Consider the following 26,438-nt stretch of genomic DNA (forward strand, 5'->3'; position numbering starts at 1 on the left):
TTGGTATGTAATTTATAAGTACGCCGCGACGTCATTCTGTACGCGTACGCAATACGACTCGATTCGTTGCTCTAACATATCATTGCATGCTATGTAGTATCAGAAGTAACGAGTAACGTAACGATACGATAGTAACTAGTATTAATTGTTATAGTTACGCAGGTAGTTATGCAGGTACGCTTAATGTCATTACTTTTACACATCTAATATTCTTTCGTTCTAATTCCTTCCACGTAATTCTCTGTGCTGTCGGGGTATTTAACATTTGACGTCAGCTATTTTGACTTCATCTCCGTGTGTTCATGTATTCATCTTAATGGTCCATTTCTTAAGGATTTTTTATGACATGGTATAAACCAGAAATGGCGTACGTCCATAAGAATTTGTTATTCAATCTTCACTATATATTGCAAGAATCATTCAAGGAAAGTCTGTTGCTGTTATAACTCATTGGAAACTTTAAAAGTTATGTGGTACGCGTAGCCATATTTACAATTATGACCATGGTAACGTTTACAGCCTTTAGAAAAAATTTTTAAGGTGTAGGGATTCAAAAGTTGTGCGTAAAGTTTTTCTTGGCGGCTTGACGACATAAACTGGTGAAAATGAAAGGAAATTGGCTTAAGGTTATCTCCACCATCTTGTATCCACAATTGTTTGCTTTGATTGCGGTCAGGAATTATTCACCCAAATGATTGGTATGCCATGGTGGAAATAACATTCTGCCGAGCTATTCGACAGTGTTTGAGACTGACATTATTTAACAGCTGAGGGAAAACCTGTGTGTGCGACTGCAGATGACGCCATTGTTGAAACAACTAAACCGAGTGTGCATAACATCAGGCCTGCCGTTCGATTCTGGAGTTTTACCCGCAGGCCATCATATGTTCGCCCTAGAATTTGCGGTAGACCCCCCAGAGAAACCCTTATGAAGCCAACGTCTAACTTAAAATTTCGACAATGCCTTTTGCTCGTTTATCTTGAGAAATGTTGATATTCTTTCCTGGTCGACTGTACTCGGGTTGGTTTTTATAAACAAGTGTTTGTTGCTATTGTACGAGACAGTAAAATTTTATTTTTCTGGTGTTGACCAGCATGCCGAATTACGTGACTATCTCTTTCCGTCGGTGTCCACGTGTATAATGACAGTTTCAGACACTGTCGAACAGCTCGGCAGAATGTTATTCCTACCGTGGCATGCCAGTAATTTGGGCGAATAATACCTGACGGCAATCGAAGCAAACAACTGTGGATACGAGATGGTGGGGAGATGACCTTAGGCCAATTTTCTTTAGTGTTCACCCCGTTGGTTGATGTCGTCAAGCCGTCGAGGAAAAAACTTTACGCACTAATTTTGGAGAAGGCAAAGGAGGAATGAAAAGGGAACGTGGTGGTTTGTATTGGAGAAGCCTATGATGTACATTCTGTATTGCACAGACCCGAACAAGCCCGAATATCTACCTTCGGCCAACTACGGGATAATTTTTTATTACTTTAAAAAATTTGTGGATGGTTGGTTATGTTAGGTTAGTATAGCTACATTAAAAAAATACTGTCAAATCATTTTAATGGTTGTTTAGGAATTGGCCGAAGGTAGATATTCGGGCTTGTTCGGGTCTGTGCAATACAGAAAGTGCATCATATGCTTCCCTTTGTATTCCCGTGGAGTGCATGGGCGTCGCAACAGGGGGGGGGGGGTACGGGGGGGACACGTCCCCCCCCCCCCAATAATAAAAGTCTTCAATTTCGTCCCCTCCAATAACATATTTAGTTCCGTAGTTTCGTAGTTTCTCCTGATGTTTAAATTAACGATTTTGTGTGGATATATAGCACCAGCAGTTATGTTAACTGTGTTTTTTACAAATTTGTTCTCTGAAAATATTTTTTATAAAAAAATTATATATTGCAACCAACTATAATTAGAATATTTAGGAAAGAAAAATGCCTAAAAACCACCTTTTTGTACCTTCAAACCCCAAATTTTCCCGGGGGAGGACCCCCCCCCCCCCCCCCGCTTTTTTTTCCAGGGGATGGATATGCCTCAACAACTAAATCAATTGAAGTCCCCCCCAGGGCCGGTGCAAGGTAAATTGGCGCCCTAGGCGAAAAATCTTAATGCGCTCCCCCCCCCCCCCCGGGACCGGACACCCCAAAAAAAATTGTCCTTGCCTCAAAATACATCACGTAAGCCTAATATTTTGTCAACAATCAAATGTAAGCTGGCTCGTAAATTTTTTTTTTTACTTTTTTACTTATTACAAATCATAAACAGGCCACAGTGGACTTTATAATAATTACTTATATTCAATATAAACGTTCCGAACTGTTACAAAAATCCTTTTTCATCTAGTTTCAATAATCGTTAATAATCGTATTATATCAGCTGTTATGTGTCGTGCTGCGCCGCCCCCAGCTACTTGGCGCCCTAGGGCGGTCGCCTGGTTCGCCTGTGTGGACGCGCCGGCCCTGAGTTCCCCCCCCCCCCCCAAAAAAAAATATATATATATATATCCTTGCGACGCCCGTGGGGAGTGTTGTCGAGAGAGCTTGCTTCTTCAGGCCTGGGCTTCGGGCTGATCTACCTGCCGGCCATCGTCAGCGTGACGTGCTACTTCGAGAAGTATCGCTCGCTGGCGACGGGCATCGCCGTGTGCGGCTCCGGGCTCGGCACCTTCATCTTCGCGCCCTTCATCGGCCTGCTGGTGCAGCGAACCCAGTGGCAGGGAGCCGTGCTGGTGGTGGCGGGGCTGGTGCTGTGCTGCGCGTTCTTCGGCGCGCTCTTCCGCCCGCTGGAGGCCCGTGAGCGGCCGGAGCCCGCGGCGACCGAGGCCATCGAGCCGGCGCCCGTCCCGCGGCCCCTGGTCGAGGAGGAGCAGCGAGGTGCGGCCCTTCGCCTCTCTCTCTCTCTCTCTCTCCCTCTCTCCACTGGACCCCGTCCGCCCGTCAGAGTGCTGCCAACAGCGTCCCATAACCTCGTGTGTTGTTCTTTTAGGTTATGATACGTATTCACTTGTATTTTATCTTAAAATGGTTTCTATTTGTTTGGGTGCCTCTCTCCACCACTCTCTCTCTCTCTCTCTCTCTCCCTCCACTGGACCCCGTCCGCCCGTCAGAGCGCTGCCAACAATGACCACCGAGCGAGCATCCCGTAACCTCATGTGTTGTTATTTTAGGTTATGATACGTATTCACTGGTATTTTATCTTAAAATGGTTTTTATTTGTTTGGATACCTGGAAAGTGTTATCTGCCTTTATCTTTAAACAATTCTCTTATTTGACGTGAATACGTCTTTAAAATTGCTTCCATAGTCAAAGGCTATTAAAAAAAAACGAATGATAACAAAATCTGGGGGATACAGTTTGGTGTTGTAGCTACATATCTTGTCATCTCCATCCAAAAATTTAATTACACCGCTGGATAGTTAAAGGATCGAAGAATTCGTTACGCCAAGTGAGGACTGAGACGCATCGCGCGCGGTGGAGGGGGAAGCACCGCCATTTTGAGGTCATTTTGGCTGCGTTTCGAGATTTCCATTTAGTAATACTTTTGACTCGGAGAAGCTACGACGTTCATTTGAGTTTCAATCGTCTGTGACGGTAATTTTTTTTTTTTTGGCACTCCAAGATTGCTGTTACAACACCCGGAACTACAAACCACGCAGTAGGTGATGCATGTTGAGAATGATGATGTGACGGTCCTAACACCTTTTGACGCTCTTTTTTATATAGCTACACACGTTTTAATTTGCAAATATCTTTCCAAAAAGAAAAAACTTTAATGTATCCGCCACAGATAACAGCCATTCATCACTTCCGCGGCACCCTGTTATGAACCAGTGAAAAGCAGACGCCGAAGTCGTGTTCTTGCCGAGTTAAAAAATTAAAATATCACAGCCGAACGTTTATCGTGAGAATCAGCCATTTCTTTTTTTGTGCACAGCATGGTTAACTGAAAACTGAATTTAACAATGAGATTTAAATTGCGAACTTATTTCGCACAGGTCGTGTGCATAGCGTTCGTATGGATTTCAATTGGGAAAGCCAGCCTAAGTAGCCTACTCGTAGCTTTACGGAGATATAGTGGTGGTGTTATAATTCAAAATGGCGGAAAGTTCTAAAAAAGTTACGAGATGGCGGAAAACAAAATGGCGGAAAGTTCTAAAAATTTACAAGATGGCGGAAAACGAAATGGCGGAAAGTTCTAAAAATTTACAAGATGGCGGAAAACAAAATGGCGGAAAATTCTAAAACACAATATGGCAGGAAACAAAATGGCGGATATGAAATTCAAATTACAATCGAATCAGCGGTATCCAAGATGGCTACTGGGGGTAAAGGTCAAAAGGTCAGGTGATACAACATGCTGACCCCCCTTGCAGGAGACCGCAAGCCGCAGATGAACGGCTCGGCCGCCGACCTGACGGCGACTGGAGGAGGAGGAGGAGGAGGAGGAATGCACCGGCCGCTCAGCCTGGGTCACTTCGCGACCCTGAGGCCGGTTGCGGCGGCGCCCGCCAGGCGCCACGGCGCGGACCGCGAGGCGTCGCGGCTCGCGCTCAGCCAGCCCGCGCTTCTGGGGTCCTCTTCCTCATCCTCCTCCGCTAACACCACCCGCCAACAACACCAGCAGCTACACCCGGCCTTCGAGAGCCACAGCCTGCGGCGCAAGAACAGCGGCATCATGTACCGCAAGGACATCTTCTACCGCGGCAGCCTGCACAACATTCCGTACCACAGGTGCGTTCTCCTCTTCCCCCCGGGGTCCAGTTTAGAGTTTTGACGTGAACACGTCTTTGAAATTGCCTACCATGACTGAATCTTCTTAGAAACTACGCCGTATTTCGACTTCCGGGTTGTATTTTTCGTTCTAAACAAACGTAAACACACACGTGTTGGCAAAACAAGAGTGTTCATACTGTAAACTTAAACATTTTTGAATATTTTTTTGTTGATATGCCAAGGAAAATTATTTTGAATTCATTTCCTAAATAAGTAGACTCTGTGTCGGTAAATTAAAAAAAAAAAAAGATGTTTGTAAATTTACGTAGATTCCTGGATAATTGGTAACCAGCGTTCTTCGTAAATTGAAGGTGAAAGTGTACATAATAGTACAGTGTGCCCAGAAAAACCCACAAACTGAATTCCCGAATTTTTCTAGGTCTTTATTATCTTTCATTAACCAAAAACTTGGAGTATTTTCATTTAAAACTACAAAATTTGTGTGTAGTTTTGTTTTTGTAAAAAATATATATATATTATAATTTGTTGGAAAAAAATTAGAGAGTGCTCGCAGGCTTTCACTGCCGTTTTCTGAAGTAGCTTGGCTTCCGGGTTGTAGCCGCGTTTATTTACCGAATAATTCACCGACGTTTTCGGTCGAAATTGCAGTCGCCATCATCAGGGATCAGTCAGTAAGTAACTGCTCCCTGATGATTGGCGACTGCCAATGTCGACCGGAAACGTCGGTGAATTATTCGCCGAGGAAACACGGCTACAACACAGAAGCCAAGCTACTTCAGATTAAAATAATTATGTTTAATGTTTTGAGAGGGTTGAGGACATTTTCGTAACTTGGATGTAAGTGTCCCCCGCGTCCCTCCTGCCAGAGATTCCCGTGGTCTCAGATTCTGAAGGTCATTAGTTTCATACAGTTTTCGACGAAAGAAAAGTTTTAACACGTGAATTCAATTATTGAGTTAACATAAATTATATAGAGACCGGAAAAAATTCGCGATTTCAATGACCTGTAGGTATACTCCATGATCCTCTATGCACGCGGGAAAATTACGTCTGCTCATTGGCTACTGACTCTTGTCACCTGTTGGTTGGGACACTAGTGATTCGATACTTCTTTTGTTGAAAGTTTATCACTCTCCGAGTGTCATTCAGATAAACTGTGGCCCAATCACTGATGCGGTAAAAAGGCAAAAGTATTTTGATTCTAGCCTATCGCGAAATGAATCCGCGAATTTTTCCGGTCTCTATAAATTAATATACACTCCAAAATAAATATAAAATATAAATTTGAGCTGGACAGGGGCTCTATGCCAAGCGCTGCTCCTAAGGGGGGCGGTGGGGGTGATAGCCCCTCCCGATACCAATTTTATTGTTTGGTGTGTATTTATGTTTACTTAAATATTTAATTTCATATGTTAAACTTTTATCTCATCAAAAGTTGCATGGAGCTACTAAGGTTCTGTATTTGAAACTAGTAATTTGTAAATAATATACCAAGGCCAATATCTGACCAGATTTGATGTAAGCTTTTGGACCTCAGAAAAAAATATGCATACCGGGTCCATACGAGGGCATTGATATTATCTTCGAAAGATTTGTGCAATGGGAGTCCAAAAGCTTACATCAAGTCATGCAGTCCCATCATGGGCGTCGCAACCGGGGGGGACGGGTGGGACACTTCCCCCCCAATAATAAAAGTCTTCAATTTCGTCCCCTCCAATAATATATTTAGTTTCGTAGTTATATTAAAAATATGATTTCTGTGATACAGCCCATATGTTGCGCATGATGCATTTAGTCCAATCGTGGTAATGTGAGCACTTTTTAATTTGATCTTTGTGTAAAATCAAAATCAGGTCCGATACCGAATACATATATGTTAACTGTGTTTTTACAAATTTGTTCTTTGAAAATATTTTTTTATAAAAATTAAATTATATATTGCAACCAACTATAACTAGAATATTTAGGAAAGAAAAATGCCTACAAACCACCTTTTTGCTCCTTCAAACCCCAAATTTTCCCGGGGGCGGACCCCCCGGTTTTTTCTAGGGGATGGATATTTCTCAACAACTAAATCAATTGAAGTCCCCCCCCAAAAAATATATCCTTGCGACGCCCATGCTCCCATTGCACAAATCTTTCAAAGATAATATCCGACCACTTTAATTTTTTTTGAAACTACGACCTTTCTTTGTGCGATAGCCCCTCCCGAAAAGTCGTCCTGAAGCCGCCATTGCTGTGTGCAGGTCTGCTCCGTGGCTGAGCAGCGACCACGCCTCGGAGGAGTCCCAGCTGGTGAAGCCCTCGCCAGCGGAGGGCAAGGTAGGGGGCAGTGGGGCGTGCTCCCAGGAGGACTCCTCCAGCGACCAGGTGGTGGTGCTGGGGTGCGTGCCCTGCAGCCCGGAGACCCGGGACACCCTGCGCGAGATGCTGGACTTCTCGCTGTTCAAGGACCCCGTGTTCCTGCTCTTCACCTGCTCCAACTTCCTCACCAGCATCGGCTTCAACATGCCCTACGTCTACATCAAGGTGAGGGGTCCCCTGCAGTCGCCGAACATCACGTCAAGGAGGTGCCTTCCGTCTCAGGTCACGATTTCATATTTACATCGATCACTGATCAATAGAGACCTGCGAAATTCGCGGATATCATTCGGTGATAGGCTACAGAATACAAACACATATACCTCTTAGATAATTTTGCTGTTCATCTGGACGAATCTCAACCAGTTATAAACCCTCAACCAAAGAATGATCGAATCACAGACAAAACCAGCTGAGACGACTTACAAGTCGGCAGCCAATGAACTTGCGTTATTTTCCCGAGTGTACAGGGGTATGTGCAGAACGCACCCCTAGCCAAACCAACCCGAGTCAGGCAAGCCTCCTAACTCTAAGGTAAAACTGTTGCCACGGCACTTAACCACCATACCGCTTGACCCCCACACCTAATTATTAGATGCCACTCACCAGTGATTTTTATATAACTTCCCAACCCCGTCTGGGGAAAGTGCGACGCAGGTGTGCCCGGGTCACTCACGCGGGAACGTGTTAATCTATGAGCGTGAGTGTGCCCCTTGCGGCCTTCCGGCTTAATCAAGTGTAGTGTTATGTCTACCAAATTAGGCCTCCACGTTTTTACGCATAAGCAATCACTAGAGTAGTCAACAAGTGATGAACAGTCTCTAGCGTGACTTTGGATTTTCGAACATAATTTTACGTAAATTTCATTAGCATAATTATTATAGGCCTTCTGCCGCTTATTTTGCCTATAACTAATTATTAATAGAATTTGTGTACAATCATAACTTACTCATGTTTCATATTTTTCGAATAACGGCACTTTAGGAACCTTGGCGCGAGAGAGCGCTAACCCCCTCCCTCGCGACAGGGCCAGACGCCAGTACCGCGCGACTCGCGAACCGGGGCGGACCTAGTGTTCCACGGGGAGCTACATTTTTGTCTTCACTGAACTGTGCATTCTGGTAATTATTAACTCATCATCCTAACCCTTTTTCCTAACTACCCCCCGCGTCCTTTTACGGTGGTGGGCTTAAACCGGCAGCTTAATGCCTCGCACACGTGTGACTTAGATCCACAGTGTAGTCACTTCATGGCACGGGCCGACTCTTGAGGACTCAGAACTTTATTTAATGTGTCAGGTACACGAGTGCCGATATCAACCGCGTAACAGACTTGTTCGCTAAATTTAATTCGGACCGCGGCTCACACAGGTGAGCCCGGCCCACTCGGCTTGTAATTTACGGGATTGGCCTCCTCCAATTGCCACTGGCGTTAGGGTATCACGTAGGAAGCAGTGCCTTTCAGCCTACGTAGTTTTACAGTGCAATGTGTCGTGTAACTTCCTGTGTAAGGTATCGTGTAACTTCGTATGTAATTGCAAACATTGGTACAGTGCAGGCTATGCCCAATCAGAGAGCGCTGCGCAATTAAAAGACGTCTCAGAAAACCCGCGTACATTATTTGTAGTAAGTACCGCCGACGATCCTAGTAGACCACGCAAGGGGCGAAACACCCACACCCACATCATGGTTGGAGCAGCTAGCCTGGCGCCCACCCGGAGAAACACCTAAAAGCCACATATCTGCTAGGACACACGCCCGGTCTCGAGCACGAGACCCCGGGCGACGGCAGGTTTAGCTCCAATGCCACTGGCTACTTCAAGAAATGGTTTGAATTTCTTTCAGAAAATATTAATTAATTTTACCTGGCATTTCTAAATTCTCAAAATTTGTTACGATTTTGATAGCCGAGAAACATGAAATGATTTTTATGTTATAGAAATTCAAACCGTATCATGAAGTAGCCAGTGGCATTGTAGTTAAAACCTAAAAAAGTTTCAGTTCTCAATAAAATTAAATTCTCCTTATTTGTACAACCCAAAAACATTAAAAAAATGTAATGTTGGCAGCTAATTATTGCAGAAAGTATGTGCTGTATATATATTTTTTCATTCCATGAAAGTTAGACAATTGGAAAAGTCTGAAAGTTGATCAGTAGAGACCTGCCGTGGCAACAGTTTTACCTTAGAGTTAGGAGGCTTGCCTGACTCGGGTTGGTTTGGCTAGGGGTGCGTTCTGTCAGCGGGGTCAGATGCTGGCGGTTGCAGGTTGGGATTAAGGCGGCCTTCGGCCGGAAGACGTCAAACCTAAGAAGTTTCAGTCCTGTATTAAATTTAATTCTCCTTATTTGTACAGCCCAATAACATTAAAAATGTAACTTTGGCAGCTAATTATGCAAAAACTATGTGCTGTATATATTTGTCATTCCGTGAAAGTTAAACAATTGAAAAAGTCTACAAGTTTATCTGTAATTGCTGTAATTATAAAATCTTGACCTGAAATATGAGGCACCCCCTTAGATGAGTTGGAGATCGGGCCTTGGAATATTGACAAATGCATGGTCTCAGACATGGGCGTCTCTGGCTCATAAAGTTGGGGGGGAAGGTGGGTGTTCATAAAATAAATTTATTTATTTAAATGCTAGTACTTCCGTCGAGTTAAGTATAAAATGTCTGTTTATTTATTTTCTAACTGTGTTTTGTATGTAATTTTTATTTGACACCTGATATACTCTACTATATGTTATGTTTACAATTGTACTTCCAATTTATAGTAATTAAAAAGACACCTCATATTCTTTGGTCACTACTTCTTTATTTAGATTACAATGGATATTAGTTACAATGATATAAAACACACTTCCTTGTTGGCTTCCATCTTTTTTCACTGTCCTTTCTTGTCAACATCTCCCTTTCTTAACAGTACTCTTCCAAATACTTAGGTCTATGCACATGACGTCCACTTTGTGTTGTGAGAGTGGTGACAGGTTGAGCCGTGGCTAACTGGCGGCCCGCTGCATCTGTTGACATTCTACCGGCCCATCTCATTGATCAACATCTTGGCCAAAGTGTCGGAACGTATCATCTTGGGTCGCCTCGTCCTTGCTGCCGATGTCTTGGAACTCCTGCCCGCCCACCAGTTCGGTTTTCGCCGTCGACACTCTGCCATCCATGCCGTCGCGGCCCTTATCGACAAAGTGACGGAGGGGTTTTGCTTGCACCAGCACTCCTCGCTCATTTCACTCGATTTGCCCCGGCCGTTCGATTCTGTACATCATGATGGTCTTCTCTGCAAGCTTCGGTCGCGCCAATTTCCCGAACGCCTCTTGTCACTGCTATGTAGTTTCCTTCGCGGACGCCGATTCCAGGTTCGAGTGGCCGACGCCCTCTCCCGGCCGCGGCCTGTTGCCGCTGGCATGCCACAGGGCTCGCTCCTTAGCCCGTTGCTGTTTACCCTCTACGTGGCCGATCTCCCACGTCTGCCGGGCGCCACGGTGTACCAGTATGCTGACGACACTGCTGTCCACCTGGTCGGGGAGAATGCTCTGGAGCTTCAGGCCCGTACGCAGTGCTGCCTCCGTTCTCTGAGCACATTCTTTCAGCGGTGGGGCGTCTTGCCCAACGCGGCGAAGACCTCCGTCGTGTTCCTGACCAAACGTCGCCGGCGTCCCCCTGCACCGCCGACTCTGCTCGGCCACCCACTGGCATGGCAGCCGCGTATCAAGTACCTGGGAGTCCACTTGGACTCCAATCTGTTGTGGACCCATCATCTTGCCACCATGGCCGCCAAGGGCCGTTCTGCTCTCCGTTCGGTGCGCCCTCTCTTTGTGCCTGCTTGCCCTCTGGACCAAGATACCCGTCTCCGGCTGTGGGCGTCGCTCATCCTGCCCATCTTGATGTACCGCGCCGTCGTCTGGGCGTACGTGCCGGAGTACTGTAATCGGCCCGTTTACTCCGGCTACAACCGCGGACTCCGCACCGTCCTCGGCTGGCCGCTACATACTGCAGTCCGCCTTCTCTACCGACTGGGGAATGTGCCCTCCCCGCAGGAGTGGGTTCGACTGCTTGCTGCCATTTTCATCCGGAAGATCCGCCGGCATACCAACCCGGTGATTGCGGCCATCGGCGATGATGACTTCGCGGCACCCCGTGCTCATCGCCGCATTCGTGATATTCTGCTGCAAGATACTCCCTGATCTTAGTGAAGAACCAAGGCCTGTCCTCCCCACATTGGCATGACTTTGCCTGCTCCCTTCTAATGTGAAGATTCTTTCCCCTCGTGGCTTCTTGCTGACCGCCCTACCTGTTCATCAGCACCAGTTCTTCTTTTGCCCCATACCACTTTCTTTCTTTTGTTAGCGAAACATCATTTTGTTTGCTTTTGCTGCCCCTCTACCATGGCTGCGGGCTGGGTTTTCCAATGTTTCCCAGCATCTTATACCTTTGCTGGTAATACCTTATTTTCATTCTTTGCTTTATTTTCCCCCGCTCGTAGCAGTATTTACGAAAGAACTTCAAGAGCTGAAGCGTTTGAACCCAACTGTTGGTGGTGGGATTGTGTAATTTACACGAGTGAGTATCTTGCTCAATAGGTCATCCGTGCCTACAGCCAGCCACGTTTCCCCTCGGGATACGGTTTGTAACTGGAGTTGTGTTAGTTCTGCATTTTTGCATATCTGGACACACTTGTATAAGGTTAAGTCGTCTGTGTTCAACAGTTTGGTTTTAATTTCCCTGACTTGCAGACCACCAATAATTTGATCTTTTATCAGGCTGTCCCTCATTTCCCCAAACTCACAATTCCGGCTATGTTTCTTCAGGTCTGTTACATACATATCAATATTTTCCCCTTCCTTCTGGTCCCTGTTGAAAAGTACATGCTGTTCCACATTGGTTCGCAGAACACATTAGTTCTCAAAAGCACTTAAGATTTTGACTGGGTCATTTTTTTTCTCCCTCGGTCAGTTCAAATGTATTGTAAAGCTCCAAACCTTCTTCACCAATTATTGTCAGTAAAATCGCCGTTTGCACCTCCGCCGTTTGCTTCGTGGACCCCGGCGCTAGCATATACAATTCATACTGCTGCTTGAACCTCCGAAAATTTTCCGCTGTATTTTCCGTAAATTGCAATGGATTAGGCAGTTTAAAATTATTCATTGTGATGTTGACTGCGTTGCTCGGCATGCTGCTCTGCAATACCTTATTGTTACCTTGTGGTGTCTATTTGCCGTTCGTGACACATTGACTCTTCTCCGACTGCGCCATGTTATGTTTACAATTGTGCACCCAATTTATAGTAATTAAAAAGAGACCTCAGATTCTTTGTTCACTACTTCTTTATTTAGATTACGCTGGATATTAGATACAATTATATAAAACACACTTCCTTGTTGGCTTCCATCTTTTTCACTGTCCTTTTATTCCAACCTTAGCTACACAACTTCCTCCTGGCGATCCATGTATTTCTCTATTATTACACTATATGTCATCACTGTAAATACATGTATTTTATAAACATGAAAATAGTATAAATAAAAATACATGAAGAAATTGAAAAATATTAGGGGGGGGGGGGGGTCGTACCCACTTCCTTCCCCTCCCCCTACCCACGCCCAACCAGTGACGCCCGTGGACTCAAATACTGAAGGTTATTAGTTTCATACAATTTTCGATGAAAATAATGTTTAACACATGAATTTGAGTATTGAGTGAACATAAATTAATATACATTCCAAAATAAATATAAAATAAATTTGAGCTTGGGAGGAGCTCTCTGGAGCCAAGCCTGTCCCGGGGGGGGGGGGGGGGAGGGGGGGGGGGATGTAGCTAAACTGGCACAGATGTTTTGCTATAGATATTTACTTGAATATTGTAGTGTTAGAAAACACAAAAAATGTCAGAGGATAGATGAACTGAATTATTTGAATTTGAAAGACACATACGTGTACATCTTCAAATATGATTTAAATGATGGTATTTTTATCTTCGGTACCGGTACTATCCATCCAACTTGTGATGTATTGAAAAAAATTGAAATGACTGCAAATAAATATATTTATTTACCATCTGAAATGAATCGAAAATATTTACTTATAATGGTGGAATTCATCAATTTGTGGTGTATGATGTGAGGTGTTGTCAGGAAAGTTCTGTTCTTGTTGGTTTTTAAAAATAAATGGGGTTGGAATTAAGTCTAGTCAAGTCCATGTCAGCCTGGCTACAGCACTTTACCTGCTTTTTGCTTTTAAGTTCTTTCCTTTTGTTGGTGGGAATGATGGATTTTTTTTAAAAAAAAAATTAGGATTTCAGGAGAGGATATATCCCCCCCCCCCCCCCTCAATGCAGAGGCGGTGTATCACTCTCTCTCTCTCTCTCTCTCTCACACACACACACACACACACACACATATATATATATATAAAGTGCTTTTATTGTGAACTAAAATGTGAAAAAAAAAATCTTTAAATTTGTATGGAATGTACCACAAGCCTTAAATTTTTTATTACTAATGGCTATTCTTTAGGATAGAGTCCTTATGAAAATGAAAGAATATATAACCCCATTCTTTTTTTGCCATTAAAATTACGATAGTTGGCATTCGTAAGCACTACAGAAAATTTATTTAAGATAAGGGAAAGTTACTGTCAGCATACGAATGCCAATTGTGAACCATTAAGGGGGTGGAAAAATTAGCATATTGCTATTGATGCTCTTTTTTTTGCTAATTTACACTTTAGACGCTATTTTTGCTAGTTTACAACATAAATACTATTTGCTAAATTTATATAGATATAAATAGGCTTTGTCCTGTTGGTTGGCATGTTACAATTACAAATAAATAAAAAATAAAAAGCTAAATTTGTTAAAAATATCATTCATTTGTAAAGACATAATTTATTAATCCTACATATTTTATACAGTTATCAGAAATGTTGTACAAAATGTATCTTGTCACACCTGGAAAGAAACAACCCAGTTTTGTAGAGTTTCAGTGACCTGACTTACCTTATATTGGTAAGTTGCAGTGTGTCTGGGACACATAAGACTCATCGTCACTTCAGTTAATAGGTACAAAAACACTACACGTCTAACATCTTCAATGCAGATTTTCTCATCTCACTGACGGAAGGTGTATGATTGGCTAATAATAAGATGTAAACAAAACCTGCTACACATTCTTGCATTTCGCTTCAGCGCAAGTGTGAAGTAAACCACAGCAGAACTACAGGTACTTGACGTTCTTCCAAATGTCACACTCGACCCATATCGTGATTTTCTGGTAATTGTTCTCTACGCTAGTTTCATGACCAGCATGATTCCTGATATTGCCATGTCTCTGTGACACAGCCGAGTTATATGCATTCAAAATCACTTCAAAATAAGAGCCACGCTCAAGAAATAATGTTATTTGTGTATTATTCTAAGAATTAAACCTGCGACTTAATGTTTGCTATAGCATACCTACTGCAATACTAAATTTTTAAATAAAATAAACATTAAAATTTTTTTATTTAGATTTAATCTGGAAAGGCATTAAAATTTTTTTTTTTTGCACAGAACTAAAATAGAGTGTTTGTTTGTATGTTATTTAGAATGTAAATATTTGGTTTTAAATAAGTTGCAAGAAAAATCTAAATTCACTTTAATAGATGCTAATTTTGGAAAACAAATATATGCTTGTTCTTCCAGCCTCTACAAAGTAGATACTCAACATCAATTAAGGTTTATTCGCTCCAGTTGAAAGCTGGTTCCTTTGTTCTGAACACACACTGTGTAAAACATTCACAATGAAAGTTTCCACGTGGGTGTCGGGAACGTTTCGCAGGTCCAGGCGACGGAGAAAGGCATTTCGGAGAACCTCGGGGACTACCTGTTGTCTGTGATAGGCATTGCCAACCTCGTGGGACGTATCGTCCTGGGCTACATTGCCGACAAGCCGTGGACCAACAGGCTCCTGATATACAACGTGTGTCTCACCGTGTGTGGTGTGGGTACGTAGGAACGCAAACCAACGGTCCGCTGTTGTGGTGCGCTTGTGCTGAACTAAACTCTTTTGAAGTCAACTTACGAATCACAAAGTTAAAAAGTTAAGTTTGGAATGATTAGGGCATTCATTCATTTAGTCGCCAAGTTAGAATGCAAAGCTCCACACTCTCTCACTGTGTTCATGATTGGACCGCAGTTATCTGGACACGCCCCTCTACGACCGTGAGCCAACTATGTCCATCTAGGAGAGAAGCAAGAGAATCAGGTACGTTGTGCCAATTAACTAGGATGAAAATGTCCTCGCTAAGAAATCAACCAATGGGAAAGCAAAAAATGGGTTGAGCACACACATGACTTTGAATTCTACCCGGAATCTACCGGGGTCTCTAGGCATAGTTGTGCAGTGTGTTGAAATTCTGTTTTTTTCAGACGTTGGTACTTAAGCACTGTGGCTCCTTTCTATGCATTGGTGGCATTTTAAGAAGGAGAATGGTGTGCGTTGTGAATTTATAAGTAAAAAAAAAAAGATTCAAAAAAAGGTAAACTGGTGTAAATGTTGGCTCTGTTATGACCAACTAACAATATACATTTGCATTCAAAATGTTCTAGTTAGTTTAGCCAACATATGTATCCTTTTTTTATAACTCTAAAAAAATTTTCTTATAAATTTGATAACTCAGTAGGAGTTGGCTACACTCATACTGTCTTTTGCTCATATTTAATTTATTGTCAGTCTAGTACGATGAAGACAGAGCAGGATAAATACAACTCACTAATAGCGCTAACAGGTCAGCAAACTCTAAAGAGCATGCCATTTTCCTAATTCATTGAAGTACGGTTTCGAAAGCATCGTGAGAGTTAGGTATTAGAATATTTTGTTTTATTAAAAGTAAAATACCTGATTTTTTTTTCGAGTGGAACTTTTTTTACTGAGAGAGCTACAATTTTCGAGCGTTATGAGAATTCCAATCGCGTGAAGGGAATAGGTAGGTACGTGGTGGGGGAACCGGTAGATGAGGAGACGGCAGAGGAGAGGTAGAAATACTTGCACACTTGCATACTTGCACACTTTCACCACACTCACATACTTGCAGAATAGCATAATTTAGCACTTACATACTTGCATGCTTATATGTATCTTCTTCTTAATATATATATATAAATCCAGTGTCCTGATGTTTGTTTCCAGTGAACTCTTCACCAAGTCAACCGATTTCGATGAAAATTGGCATTTATGTGTAATTTTTTCCAACTTGAGAGATAAGATAGTTTTTATTTTGATTAATGGTCTTAATGATTTATAATTAATAATAAACTGATTATCAATGTTGATTGGGGTTTAAGCCCGGGAAACAGTGGGTGTTTCGTCTCCATGACAACGTTGCGTGCTTGAGAGTTGGGAAACCGTCGGTGCTATTCGTTTTTTCTTCGGTACATTACAAAGCATTGTATTAAGTTTTGTCAAAATTAATTAATTTTCAATTTATTTCATTTATTATAACTGTAAATAAGAGATTTGGTCTCATTTCCCCCCCCCCCCTCCCCAATTAATACAACCGTGCGAAGCCGGGTTGGGCAGCTAGTGTGTGTGTGTGTGTCTATATATATATATATGTCTATATAAAGGTATATAAAATTTGTGATCTCGGCCAAAGAGAATTTTTTTTCCCTATGCCTAATAACATAATAACAATAATAAGCAAGAAGTTTCGAAGTTTCACTTCTGTCGCACATGGAGTCTACGCGAACACATTTTTTTTTAATCTGAACTGATTTTTTTTATAAATGCACACAAACTAAGATTATTCTTAGGGGTAATAAAAAGAGCAATCCAATAATATCACAAGGTTATGCAGAATTTTATTTCTGGAAGAGAGGGTGGATAAAACCACCTTTATCTGTCGATTGTTTTCAAGTTCTTTCCTTTTGGTGGTGGGAATGATAGATTAATTAATATTTCAAGAGGTGGGAGGACTATATCCCACCTCTCTCTCTCTCTCTCTCTCTCTCTCTCTCTCTCTCTCCTCCCACCCCCCCCCCCCCCTTCACCCAGCCTCTTGCATTAACCCCCTGTTCACCACAACTTTTCCAAAGGAACCGTAACATTATTTTGCTGAAATTCTCAGCAGTTATTTTATAATGCTGTACCACACCAGTGTTAAATATAGAGAAAGCAAATTTTCAAAGGAAAATATTATCTTTACAGAAATTTTCTATACAGTCTTTATAAGCATTGCAATTTCTCGTCCTTTTTTTTTCCACTAAGGTCAACTTTCACACTTTTTTTTTAAATTATCATTTGAATATATTTTCAGAAAATGTTTTCACATGATTTAATTTTTCTATTAAAAAATTCTTTTGAATTAAAATTTATCTATGTCCATAAACAAGTGTGTCTGTTGGTTTGATTTGTCTACAAATATACAGTTTTTCTCCAAGCTAGATAAAATTTGTATAGATGACCTTTAACCATAGGCGTGCGCAGGACTTCAGTAGTGGTGGTGCCAGATTACACAACAGCCCTATCATTCACGGACCCGAGCCTAAAGCGGGGGGTCCGGGGGTCCTCCCCCGGAAAAATTTGGATTTGAAAGCGCAAAATGGTGCTATTTAAGGTGTTTCCGAACAAAAACATTAAATCCACAGATGAAAAAATTTTAACATTTTTTATGACAAATTATGGCTTTGAATGTTTTAATCGCACCTGGCTTGTTTCCGTGTGTATAGTTGGTTTGATTGATAATTGATATACTGATAGCGTTATGAGCATATATCTGTAAATCGACACGATTGGAAAACATATTTTTTTTGGAAATAATACGGTTTTTTGTAAGTATGTATTATTTCTGCTTGTAAAAAATAAAATAACGTTAACCCTAATGGTGGTGCCAAGGCACCTGTGGCACCTACCGTGCGCACGCCTATGCCTTTAACACAAAGGAATGCCATTTTCTAAATAAGATATTTTTTCTTCTTGTTAGTGAAATTTTGCACTCTTGACATTCAAAATAAAGATAAAAACTATTATGTAAAGATGATTTTAAAAAAATATGAAAATTGAATTTGCACCAAAATATCAGCAAATCACTGTCTTTTTTTATTTGGATAAAACTTCCCTCATTCTCGTAAATAAAGCTCTTCACTCTGTCCGAAGTTCTGACAAGGCTGGGTACTTCAGCTGGAAGAGAGAAAAAGTTATGTACAACTAAGGACAAGATTACATTTATGGTGATTTGCGATAAAACCGAAAAGCATGTTAAAACAGTGTAACACTGCAATGCAAGTTAATACACCATGTAGAACCTAACTACAAGTTTTTTTCCCCTGGAATTACTCAGATTTAACCAAAACAGATTATAAAAAAAAGTTATCTCTTAATGATTTAAATTCATTTCTGGACAAAAAAAAAACAATGCACCAAAGTGCATGGATCAGTTTAAAATTAATTTAATTGGTTTTTATGGTGAACCGCTTATTGTGTCACATCTAATTTTTTTTTTTTACCTGAATGTTTCTGTTTTAGACCAAATTTATTACCTTTTTTTTTTTTTTTTTTTTTTTTTTTAATCGTTATAATGAAGCATGTAAATACTACCACTATTTTTTGGTGGAGCAGGTATTACGAAACAGCTTTTGATGAACACCGAAATCTTCTGAAGGTAAAACCATCATGAAGTATTGACGCTACAGGCAGGGGCGTAGCCAGGGGTAGGGTTTAGGGGTTCAAACCCGCCCCCCCCCCCTCCCCTTAGCACCAAATCTTTAATTCATTTCTTATTCATCACTCAAACAAATTTCATATTGAAATTAATAAAAAAATTTACCATTACAATTTACAATGTTTAAATTTAAGTACCTAAAACTGCTAAAATAGCACTATTTTAATTTACACCTTAAAATCCAAATTTTCCCGGGGGAGGACCCCCGGACCCCCCCCCCCCCCCCCTTCCGCTTTAATATGGGATGGAGGGGGGGGGGGCATGCTTCTTAACACACACCCCTGTACACAAATCCTGGCCTACGCCACTGATCGTTCGCCCTGTCCGTGTGCAGGCACGGTGATGAGTGCCTTCTGTACCAACTTCCTGCTGCTGGCGTGCTACGGCGTGGTGTTCGGCTTCACCACGGGCGCCTATGTGGGCCTCACGTCGGTGATCCTCGTGGACCTGCTGGGGCTGGACAGGCTCACCAACGCCTTCGGCCTGCTGCTACTGTTCCAGGGCGTCGCGTCGCTGGTGGGGCCGCCCGCCGGAGGTCGGTGCTCGCGGACGGGGCGACTCAATTGTTGCCCCTTGGATGGGCAGCCCTTCAGGATTTTTCTGTCAGTGGTTAGTTTGTAAAGTGACCTAACCTAACCTTACCTAATCTAACCTAACCTAACCTAACCTAACCTAACCTAACCTAACCTAACCTAACCTAACCTAACCTAACCTAAACTAACCACTGTCAGAAAAATCCTGAAGGGCTGTCCATCCAAGGGACAACAATTCAGACAACCTTTTTAAAAACACCACTGTCAGAAGAATCCTGATGGGCTGCCCTTCCAAGGGGCAAGTTTTCAGGATTATTTAAACACTTAAAGAAACATGTTTTCAGAAATTGGATGGGCTGCCCTTCCAGTCGCTGTACAAACAAACCATTGCCAGAAAATTCCTTAAGGGCTGCCCATCCAACGGGCAACAATTCAGCTCCCCCTCGCTCGCATTGGAATTGCTGCCACAACTGGTAACCGGTGAAAAGTTTTTTTTTAACTCGCGCACCAGGAATGTCTGATCTGATTTACAATGTAACGTCTCAAAATATTTAATGAACAAGTCTAGGTGATTATACGGACTACTTTATGGACATAGTGGGTTCGTGCGTTTAAGTTACAGTAGCACAGAAACTGTTACGTGTAGGTATGGAAAATGCTTAAATAGCACCATTTTTCCGTGGGAGGACCCCCCCCGACCCCCCGCTTTATTGGTGTGGTATGTGCAAAAAAAAGAGGGGGGGGGGGGGCGTGCATGAATCCATTCATGCCCCTGGTGCCAGAGACTCTAATTGCGGCCCTGTCAGTTCTTGCGGGCGTGGCTCGTGCCCTGGGCGCCGCGCTAGAGTCACAACGAATAACCACTCTTCGCGAAACAGGTCACTTGTATGCAGGGGCGCAACAACAAGTGGGGGGGGGGGGGGGCAAGGGTATTTTGCCCCCCCCTCTGAAACCTTGAAGTGGGGGCAATCGGGGGCAAAGAAAATGCTGTGTAATCAATTTTTAGATAATAAAACTGCTTAAATGGCACCATTTTCCACCTTGAAATACCAATTTTTCCCGGGGGAGGACCCCCGGACCCCCCTGCTTCAATTTGGGGGATCGATGATTCTTTATAAAAAGGTATATTGCCCCCCCTTTGGAAATTTAGTTGTTGCGCCCCTGCTTGTGTGGATGGAATCATGTGCACAGAAAAACACTGGGAGCCAAAGTCTGTCAACAAACAAACACGTGTGTCATGGATTCAGGTTGGTGCCACTGAAGATGACATTCAGCAAATGAAAAGGGCTGCGAAAATATGTATTTTTTTTTTTTTTTTTGGTGTGTGCGGGTCAGCAACCGGTTCTGAATGTGTAGTCAGAACGATGTATTAAAAAAACGTTTCAGTAATTAACTACATGGTGCCGAATGCCATCTTCAGTGGTACCAACCTGAATCCATGACAACGTACATTGAATAACTTGTATACTGCCGGAGTAAAAGGACCAAAAAAAAAAAAAAAACTGAATCATTCGTGTTGAAAGATACATATACATATATCATCAAATATTTAAAAAAAAAACCTGTTTTTTTTTTTTGCGTGCTATCCAACTTGTGATCCATCAGAAATGAAATGACTGGAAATAAATCTAAGTGGAATAAAAAAAAATATTTGGAATAGTATAATTAAAATGTGGTGGCGATATGAGATGGTATCGGGAAACCGTTTTCATTAAATTTTTATTATTATTATTATTATTATTATTATTATTATTATTATTATTATTATTATTATTATTATTATTATTATTATTTAAGGCATTGAGAAGTTCTTGCTCCGGGTGGAAATTAGTCAAGTTACGTCCCTGAAGCCAACTTTGTTCTCTTCGCTTGCCAGACGCGCGTGAATAAACTAACCATGGGCCCGATGGGAAGTCATTTGATCCTAATTTATTTTTATGAATTACCAAACATGCTGATTAAACTTTTTTTTTTCATCAACAGATACCATATTTCTAACTTCAAAAATTACAAACTTCATTACAAACTTTCATCCCCTATTCAACCCCCATATAGGAAAAAAAAATTTAAAAAATCCTTTCTTAGTGTTCACCTAGTAACTCCTAAGCAAAAAAGCTGTATGTTGTCTGTCAGTGAGTGTCAGATATACACCAATTTTATAGTGTTACATCAGTCTAAAGAATAAACAATGAATACTCGTGATGGGCCAAATTGTAATTTTCTCTAATCTGAATCTCAAATTTTAATCCACTAGAACAACTCGAATGTAAACCCCTCAAATCGGAATCTAGGTCTCAATGGTCAAAAATAAAATAATATACAAGAAATAAAAATTTTAACTATGCTGTTGAAACATTCAACCCTTTAAATGTTTGTTTCACAAACTAATTTTGTAGAATAAATAGGTATTGTAATTTTATTTGTATAATTACTTGTTAAATGACAATATCTTGGGGAATAGTAACAGGATAAATTTGAAGAAAAAAATTTACCTAGTAAACTTCAGAGGTTGTTAATGTGGTATTTTTTAAATGACTATTTCCTGTAATCTTTTTCTTTTAGTCTTTTTCCTTGAATATAGAATCCTTCGAATACTAAGATTAATACTGTATGTGCAATATGATGTAATGTTTCCTGGCTGTCAAAATCGGAAAAAAATTTGAGAATTTTGAAATGCCAGGTAAAATTAATCAATATTTTCTGAAAGAAATTCAAACCACTTCTTGAAGTAGCCAGTGCCATTGCAGTTAAACCTAAAAAGTTTCAGTTCTGCGATAAATTAAATTTTCCTAATTTGTACAACCCAAAAACGTTTAAAATGTAACTTTGGCAGTTAATTATGAAAAACGTATGCGCCGTATATATTTTTCATTTCGTGAAAGTTAAACGATTGAAAAAGTCTAGAAGTTTATCTGTAATTACTGTAAATATAAAATCTTGACCTGAAATGGGAGGCACCCCCTTAAGGTGGTCACCTGGTTGGGTCGCCAAACAGCCTGCTGTGCTCTGTGTGTTAAGGCGCCATTTACAAACCGCTCAAGACTTCATCAAAGTGTCTGGACAAGAATAGCATTCAAAAAGGCATTGCACATGTGCACACAAGTTTCCGTTTCTTGGTTTCATCAATAACGTGTATTTTTTTTTAGATAGTGGTAAAGGCTGAAAACAAGTCTTTCCACCGATGTTTTTTAGGTATGAAAAATATTACACACAGCATTGTAAATGGTATAGAGAGAAGTGTAGGCAGCCTTTGATCTTCAATGTTGGACTATAAACTTATGGGGTCACCGCTACAAGTCCCGTAGAGGCACGTCACCGATACAAAGACAGCACGGCAGGCACGTAGAGGTGAATTGGCATGAGATGTGCCAGCCAGTGTCACCCTTAGCGCCCTCGTTGTTTTAGAGCTCGCACGCCAAGTTGATGTTTTAAAAATTATTTTCTTGTCATTTACCTCTTAAATAAGGGCTGTTTCTTTAAATTCAAAATCATACCTGTCTTGCATTTGTTGTTAAAATGTTGTCGATTGATATTTGCCAAGTGCAATATAATGGGTGTAAAAAAAAAAACACAAGCGATGATAGTTACTAACCCTTACATAACTATTTACACCCATGGTATTAAACTACGTGAATAGCTGTTGAAAATATTTGTGGCCAGACAAAAGATGCACGAAGGGTATCGTGTTAAATTTTACACATATAGCGCTTAGAGCAACAAAATGTCATTAAATTGGAATTGTCAACTTTCCGCCCAGCTCCTGCGATGGTTCCAAGCAAAGGGAGAGAATGCAGAGAGTACAACAGGGCCGGCAAAGTGAGAATTTTCACAGTAGAGAAGCGAGTAGAAAGTATTCAAAAGATAACATTCCATTATAAAAAAAAAAAATTTAATTTGTGTTTCATGGTATGTTTTAGTTTTTTTTATTTAAAGTATACACAACAAATAAATTGAGCAAAACAGTGTAACCTAGGCAGAACATGTTATCTGCAGTGGTGATTTTGTGGGATCTCTTATGCAATCTTACCCCCCCCCCCCCCCCACACTCCACCCCTCCCACACACACGTACCTAATAACTAAAAATAACTAGTATAATAAATACTTTTCAAAACGTTATAAATTCATTAAAATAGCCAAAACTGCTATTACTTTTCAAAATTCGACATTTCTCCTTGTCTTCACTTTCTCACCAAAACTGTTCGTCCAAAAACCTTAAGCTGGGTATGCCCCTGGTTATCTGATGGAAAAAGTGTACGACTTAGTTACCTGAACCTTAATAAAATAAATAAATCAGGTACTTAACATCCGTAAGCAAGGCTCCTGAAATCGTCAGGATTTCGAAGCGCGAATCGGGCCGCGCGTTTCGCCGGCTGACGCGCTCGTGCGCGGGATCTGTCTCCAGGGCTCCTGTACGATGTGCTGGGGTCGTACGACTACGCCTTCTTCCTGGCGGGCACGTCCATCGCCGTCAGCGGCCTCATGCTGTTCTCGGTGCCCTACTGCCGGAAGAGGGGCCTGGTTGGTCGGCGAGACCTCTCCGCCTCGCTCCAAGGAGTCGCGGCCGTGTAACCGCTTCCGTCGCCTTCGTCGCTCGACCGCTCTCCCGCGGAACAGTTGGTCCTCAGAGCCAGCCTGGACGCAGGTTCACGAGAGAAAACAAAAGGCTATGAACGATACTTTTTTTTTTATTTCACAAACACTTTACTTATGAATATTATAGTTTAAGAAATTTTTAAGTAATTTTTTTTATAAATGTTACTTGTCAACTATACGTGGGCTGTGTTTTTCGTGCTTTAAAAAAAAAAAAAAAGAAGTTAAAAGTGAGTTCAAAGAGAGTGTGTGATGAACCAAAGACAAGTTTTGGGCAGTCAATCCTCGGAACCGGGGGGGGGGGGGGGGGGGAATAGAAAAAAACCTTCGTACTTGGCGTGCTGCTGAACGTTATGGAAAATGGAAAAGTTGTTAAGGTTTCAGAATTTATTGTGCGTGTGTTTTATTTTGGTTCGCTGTTTCGTTGCTATCGAGGAAGGAAATTTGTTAATGCATGAAAATTTTGAAAGAAAAACATTTTACAGAGGTGTTTTACCATGTGCAATATCATATCTACTGTAGTGTATACACACCTAATGTATGTATATTCTTGATATTTATCTACACTCATTTTCACTATTCCTCCCAATTTTTGAGAAATTAAATATGACTGACATATACAAATAAATACACGTACTTGCACACAAATCCTGTAAAAAATATTGTAAAAACACATTTTTAATGTGATAAGAGTAGATATCCATTTATAATACAAATATATGTTTTTCTGATAACTTTTAAACCTTCACAGTTAATTTATACACTAAATGGGTTTGTGTTTGTTGATTTTTTCATTAAAATTTATTATTATATTGTTATTTAATGTGTTAAATATTAGATCTACTTGAGTGACAAATCCCATGTTTGAAATTCAACTATATAAATTTGTTTGTCTGAAATTTTTAATACATTTTAATACTATTACATTTGTGTGTTTTATTTCAATTCAGTTTTTGAGGGCACAGAAATATATTCTAGTGTTGGCATGTAAAAGCAATTAAATTATTTCTTATGAATGTCAGAGGACACTATTGCTGACGATTATGATGAGTCACATTCATTCCTATTCTCACACTTTCAAGATAAAATTGAAACATTGTTTTTAAACAAACTGGCAGTTTTGTGAATTATGTTTTAAGTGCCTTTGTATAAACAGTATTGCTTTGTCGCGTGTGATTTAAAACAAAACAAAGCCAACAGGTAAATTACATATAAAGTTTACAGCAAATGAATGATAAAAATATTTTTTAAGTTATTTTAACTCCCCCAATTTGATTGCTTGTAAATAACTAAGAACATTCTTGTGAAAAATTAATACATTAACTGAGATTGTTTTGTTTCTTATGTTGTTAAAAAGTCTGAATAGGATGTTCTAAATTTACTGATATCCAAAACAATAGTGTTTAAGTATCTAAATCTAAGAATGATTAGTACATTTTTGCTGTTGAAAGCCTCCTACATTAAACTCTAAAAAAAATTCCATTTTGTAACTATCAACTCAACACTACATTCTACAGAAAAACCATTTTATAGTGAATCTTTGTAAAGCAAAATGTTTGCTAATTCTTAGTCCAAACTGTACCGAACAAAAGGATTTTTTTAACTCTTTTTGTCAATCTTATTTTATCCCTCAGAAGAAAACTTATTTATAACCAAGACATTGAATTTACGTTTCATATTAGTTTTTTTTTTCTGTATTAAAATGATTATGACAAAAATTGAACAGTCTAAAATATTTAATGGAATTAAACAAATAAAGAAATTTCTTTGATTTAAATGAAGTGACATTATGTATAACAAAGTGCAAAGTTAGGATGTAAATACAAGTGATTACTGACAAAGCAATGACATATGGTGTATGGTAATTATTCACCGGTTTTAATTTGTCATTCAGGGAGCAGGAGTGGGGAATTTGGACATTTGAATTTCACCACATAACATCGCTCACCTGAAGAAGCTAGGAGCAGCAGTACTGCCTCTTTAAATTATTTTTTGTTGTCGAGGCAGTGGACTCAAACATATAGGTTTCTTGCAGCTGATCATATTTATGTTCTTTAAAAACTTAAAACACTTCCAGAGTATTTTCAATATTACCTCCAAGGCCAAATTTAATATGGTTTATTTCAATTAGTGTATACTGATATGTAGAGACCTGAAAAATTTGCGGGTTCATTTTGTGTTTTGCTAAAATTCAAATAATTATACCTTATTGCTGATTCTGCAATTGGTTTACTGTTAATCTGGAGGACTGAGGGCCAATTAGAGACCCTCACTCATAGAAGTGTCGAATCACATACCACCCAGTCGAGACGTCTCACAAGTCAGCAACCAATGAACAGTTGGCATTTGCCCGAGTGTGTAGAGAATATTGGAGTCCATCCTGAAGGTAATGGAACCCGCGAATTTTTCTGGTCTCTACTGATATGTCAAAATTAACTACGTGTTAGTTTTACGCTAGCTTTCAAAGGAACTATTATCACAGGCAATATCTCAAAACTCCTTAAAGGGAC

The 26,438-nt window shown here is 40.7% G+C and overlaps 1 protein-coding gene across 2 annotated transcripts in view; it reads left to right on the top strand.

Moving 5' to 3' along the window:
- LOC134539120 (uncharacterized) overlaps positions 1-25,773 on the top strand; it is a 100,092-nt gene extending 74,319 nt beyond the window's left edge. Inside the window, exons 4-9 of one of the 2 annotated variants that reach the window (XM_063380860.1) lie at positions 2,560-2,880; positions 4,380-4,737; positions 6,987-7,269; positions 14,925-15,090; positions 19,139-19,339; positions 23,741-25,773. In XM_063380860.1, the coding sequence (XP_063236930.1) occupies positions 2,560-2,880; positions 4,380-4,737; positions 6,987-7,269; positions 14,925-15,090; positions 19,139-19,339; positions 23,741-23,907 (1,496 nt within the window). In that variant the 3' untranslated portion in view covers positions 23,908-25,773. The remainder of the gene's footprint in view (positions 1-2,559; positions 2,881-4,379; positions 4,738-6,986; positions 7,270-14,924; positions 15,091-19,138; positions 19,340-23,740) is intronic. The other variant, XM_063380861.1, reaches the window with a different exon arrangement.
- Positions 25,774-26,438: the final 665 nt, after the last annotated feature.

Source organism: Bacillus rossius, chromosome 14, assembly GCF_032445375.1.
Source record: "Bacillus rossius redtenbacheri isolate Brsri chromosome 14, Brsri_v3, whole genome shotgun sequence".
Lineage (NCBI taxonomy): Eukaryota > Metazoa > Arthropoda > Insecta > Phasmatodea > Bacillidae > Bacillus > Bacillus rossius.